Source organism: Argentina silus, assembly GCF_951799395.1.
Source record: "Argentina silus genome assembly, chromosome: 6".
NCBI lineage: Eukaryota > Metazoa > Chordata > Actinopteri > Argentiniformes > Argentinidae > Argentina > Argentina silus.
In genome coordinates this window covers 3458784-3463783 of record NC_139660.1, presented here as the reverse complement: position 1 = coordinate 3463783, position 5000 = coordinate 3458784, and the positions used below count along the sequence as shown (strand labels likewise).

The window sequence follows — 5000 nt, the reverse complement described above, 5'->3', positions numbered from 1 at the left end:
GTGTGTGTGTGTATGTGTGTATGCGCATGTGTGTGTGTATGCGCATGTGTCTCACTCACGGTCAGTGCTCTCCACCTGTCCATAGTTCCCTGCCTCTATGAAGCTAATGTTGCCCAGGTGAAGGATCCCTGCAATGATCTGCAGCCCCTGAGTCTGGTAGTCCTCTGGGATCCCAATCACTTGCATGGCTTCCTATGGACAAAACACAACCACACTGAATCACAGAATAATAGGCCACAGTACCATTACTCCACTACCTAATGGCACACAACAACACCTCTGATTAAGGCCAAGGGAAAAGAACAGGAGAATAACCAGTGGAGGCTATTGGAGAATGGGCTCATTGTAATACATGGAATGGAATGAAGAATGGGATCAAGCACACGATACCATTCCACATTCCATTCCATGCATTACAATGAGCCTGTCCTCAGATTTCTACCCCCAAGCAGCTTCCCCTGATAGTAACACATAAGGGTATTTCACAAGTATGAGTCAGTATTGTGAATATCAATTGGCACATGACCAAACTTAGTCACCGTTGCAGAACGAAATAAAACGACTCAAGCATATTAGCCGCCATCTGTAACCCATTCAGAGCTGTAGAACTGTGGATATCACTGGAGTGTGCCACTGTCTCTAGGTTTGAAACCCTGACAGGCAGAGAGAGGTGGGTGCAGTACCATCGTCTCCTGAAAGTCCTTGCTGTCGTTGGTGCCGTCCACTTTGTAGGTTCCAGACTGGTTCAGATAGGAATAGTAGTCTGGAGTCATGAGCCCCAGGCCTTCCTTCTGCTGGGCATTGGCTCCCTCTATCAGCTGAATACGACAGGTCACAACAAAACACAACAGCTTAGCACACTGAGGACCTGTTTTTCTATCACATCCTTTGTGGAGAGAGTATGGTGATGGTTAACAATGTATAACAATAGGAGCGTCAATTGTCATTTAAACCCAATTGTGTATTATTGTGTATACTCAAAGAGCCTGTCATTGTCATTGTGAAAACAAATGTATCAATATTCTGGGGAGGGGGATTACTCCAGTATACTCTTAAAAAAATAAGTTATAGTTACAAAAAAGGGTTCTTTGTTCTTTGTTTGTCCTTTTGGGTTCCATGTTGAACCCTTTCCACAGAGGAGAACCCAAAAAGGTTCTTTAAAGATTCCCCTACAGGGACAAATGAAAAACTGAAAAAGAGTGTCGGGGGCGGAGACTGAAAGAGGGGAGGGACTACTACGTCATTAGAGATGGAGGGATGAGAAGGAGAGAGAGAGTGGTGGTGGTGGTGGTGTGTAGCTGTGTCACGGGGCTTCCCTCCCCCCCCCCCCCCCCCCCCCCCGCGGTGGGTTCTGACCTGGTAGTAGATGTGGAAGTTCCTCTCATTCTCGTTCTGGTTCACCACCCTTGACTTCTCAAGGAGGAAGTTGGAGATTTTACCTCCGTCTGGCTCTCCTCCACGGCTGAACTGGATCTCAAAATACTTACCCTGTCAGAGACAAGAGACACACACACACACACACACACACACACACACACACACACACACACACACACACACACACACACACACACACACACACACACACACACACACACACACACACACACACACACACACACACACACACACACACACACACACACACACAGCTAATCAGCACAAGGTCCTCTTTGGCTCAGTGGGTAGCGCATGGCGCTAACAGCGCTTAGGTTGTGGGTTCGATTCCTGTTGGGACCATATATACTGAAATGTATGCACTCACTGCAATGTAAGTCGCTTTGGATAAATGGCACATGTTATTATTATACCCAGTATAATGTGTCATTGTCACTGTAAGCTAGTGGTTTGGAGATGTCTATGTCGCCTTATGTACAGCTAACAGAGTCGCGGGGGAGCTGTGGTTGTGCCTCTCAAACTCCCTGCATTATGATGCTCCTCATTATGATGGGTTGTGTCCTGGGGTGGTCCAGAGGTCCAGCACCATGCCTTGACAACAGTGCACACATGTGTCCATGTCGGCATGGGTTCTAATCTGGCCCGTGCCCTGCTGACATACCTTCTCCTCCTTACTTTCCTGCCTCTGTCCTATAAAGATGAGAAATGTAAGTGTGGGACTGCCTCACTCTAAAAAAACAACCTTAAAAAAACCTAGTAAACAGTAAGTCAGTGATGCATAGCCACTGATAGACTCATGATATGTGTTACAGGCACAACTGTCTCACAGGCAGGAAGCATCAGAGGTGATGTGCACTCATGTACAACTGCTGCATGTGGATGTGGGTTTGAGCTGAGGTTAGTGTGAGACGGACCCAGCAGATTGAAAGGGGAAGAGGTGAAAGGTGACTGTCTACTTCTGCTGTTCAGTGTTGCTGTACCGTTGCCGCACCAGGGTCTTGAATCTGATGCGAGCTGCTACCGGGAGCCAGTGAAGGGTGCGAAGGAGGGGAGTGACATGGGAGAATTTGGGGAGATTGAACACCAGACGGGCGGCAGCATTTTGGATGAGCTGCAGGGTTGGGTTAGGGTTAGGGTAGGGGAGGGGTAGGGTAGGCGGGGAGACCGGCCAAGAGTGCGTTGTTTACTCAAACTCTGGTTGATAATTACTGTTTTCTCAAAAAAAAATATTGTTAAAGACCAGGTACAAATCATGCTGTAGAGTATTCTACGTTGTAAAGTATTTATTTTCTCAGTTCAACACTATTGGTTCAAGCAAATGGGAGTTGTGGTTTCAGCTGAGAACTGTTTGTACAATGTACTTTCATACAACACACAAAGTGTTGCTCTAAAGTCCTATTAAGAGGAGGCAGGGAGAGGAGAACAGGAAGAAAAGAGAAAGAGAGAGAAGAACAGGAAGAAAAGAGAAAGAGAGAGGAGAACAGGAAGAAAAGAGAAAGAGAGAGGAGGATAAACTGAGGAGTATATATACACAGGAGAAGGAGAAGGAGGAGGAGGAGGAGAAGGAGGAGGAGGAGGAGGAGGAGGAGGAGGAAGAGGACAGAAGCAGAAGGAGGATCAAAAAGAGAAAGGCAGGCAGGAAGCTGTCAGGTGTTACTCACGAAGCGACTGGAGTTGTTGTTGCGGACGGTCTTGGCGTTCCCGAAGGCCTCCAGCAGAGGATTGGACTGCAGGATAATGTCCTTCACATGCTGAGAGACAAGGATGCACACAGAGAAACATCACTTACATGAGATGATACATGATAGGACCAGGGGAGACTGGTGGAGGCAGAAATCGAAGGACAGGCTCATTGGTGTTTGATACCATTCCTCTTTCCGTTCCATGCATTACAATGAGCCTGTCCTGCAGTTTCTACACCTCCACCTGCCTTCACTGGATATCACAGTCATTCAGACCAGTCAGTACTAAACTGGACAGGATTCAGTGACATTGCTGGTGTGTATATATAGTGTATAGTACCTGCACTTTGGATCCCCCCCCCGATACTTTGGAGATGTAACCCATGATGTACTTTGCAGCAACAGTCTTCCCAGCTCCACTCTCCCCACTGTCGCAATGCACACACACACACGTACATGCACACGCACACGCACACGCACACGCACACGCAGGCACACACACACACAAGTTAAAGATTAATTAAAATGTAAATCAAGAATCCTCTTAATTTTACACACACTGCGTGTCAGCAGAGATACTGTTTATGACGTTTGACCAGAAGTATTTTCCGGACCATGTGATTTGAGCAGGAAAAACCATGGGCCCTATTTATACACTGTATAGGTTATCAGTCGGGCCCAAGGTTTTTCCTGGCCAGGTCACATGGTCAGGATAAACTTCTGGCCCTTTGGGAGGTCAGTGTAGGGTTGGTCCCATGTTACCTGATGATGACACACTGGTTCTCCCCATCGATCATCATGTTCCTGTACATGTTATCAGTCAAAGCATAGATGTGGGGAGGGTTCTCATACTGGGCCTTTACAGAGAAACAGAGAGATTGAGAGGGAGAGACGGAAGGAGGAAGAGTGAGAGACAAACAGAGGGAGAGAGAGGGGGGGAGAGAGAGAAGGAGAGAGAGAGAGATAGATAGAGAGAGAGAGAGAGAGGGGCGTGAGTTGACTATACAACTACTAAGGTAAATTAGGAAATGATTGGGCATTTACAGACCACAGTAAAGTAAACACTGACACAGCTCACTTACAGCCCCTTGGTAGAGTTCAATTTCCCTGTCAGTGAAGTAGGGCATCTGCTTGAATGGGTTCACTGATATCAGCACAGAGCCAATGTAGGTCTGGACAGGACAGTCAAGGAACAGAGGAACCCAGGAAATGGTCAACAATTACAATATTAAATGTCATTGTACAGTATTCATTTTCATGAATACAGAAATGTGTGTTGTTGTCAACCAGGCATTTCACACTGAATATGGAAACGGTGGAGTAGAAATGTGTTCTGAGAAGGGGGAAGTGTGCTGTTGAGTCACACAGTAAATGTAAAAGAGGAACAGTGAACTTCTATTATTGCGCCTGTGTGTGTTTGTGTGTGTGTGTGTGTCTGTGTGTGTGTGTCTGTGTGTGTGTGTGTGTGTGTGTCTGTGTGTGTGTGTGTTTGTGTGTGTGTGTGTGTGTGTCTGTGTGTGTGTAAGTGAGATGCTTCACACGGTTGATTTTGTGTCTGTGTGTGTGTGTGTGTGTGTGTGTGTGTGTGTGTGTGTGTGTGTGTGTGTGTGTGTGTGTATGCGCGCGTGCATGCGTGCCAGTCAGAGAGAAAGTGTGTGAGAGAGAAAGATGTGTACTTCCCCAGCTATTTTTTTACTTCGAAACATTCTCCACACTCTCCGAACGAGAAGAGAAGAAGACTTGGACTTTTAATTTGCCTCAGTGTGTTTGTAAAAAGAGGTACAGAAAGTTCAATCAGAGAGGATACAAAGATGTAGTCATCCATGTATCTCTTCTTCAGGTTCTCCACGATGGCGTCCTCGCTAATCTTGGACAGCAGCACCATGTCATCCACACCGCTCTGCTTGACATTCTGGCTCT

The 5000-nt window shown here is 46.7% G+C and overlaps 1 protein-coding gene across 1 annotated transcript in view; it reads right to left on the bottom strand.

Annotated features, from left to right (window-relative positions):
* myo1f (myosin IF) overlaps positions 1 to 5000 on the bottom strand; it is a 19980-nt gene that overhangs the window by 10801 nt on the left and 4179 nt on the right. Inside the window, exons 2-9 of the mRNA XM_083671944.1 lie at positions 4888 to 5000; positions 4163 to 4252; positions 3843 to 3937; positions 3421 to 3508; positions 3060 to 3149; positions 1357 to 1488; positions 684 to 818; positions 60 to 192 (exon numbers count right to left, since the gene is read on the bottom strand). The exon at positions 4888 to 5000 is cut by the window's right edge and continues 19 nt beyond it. Coding sequence (XP_083528070.1) covers positions 60 to 192; positions 684 to 818; positions 1357 to 1488; positions 3060 to 3149; positions 3421 to 3508; positions 3843 to 3937; positions 4163 to 4252; positions 4888 to 5000 — 876 coding nt within the window. The remainder of the gene's footprint in view (positions 1 to 59; positions 193 to 683; positions 819 to 1356; positions 1489 to 3059; positions 3150 to 3420; positions 3509 to 3842; positions 3938 to 4162; positions 4253 to 4887) is intronic.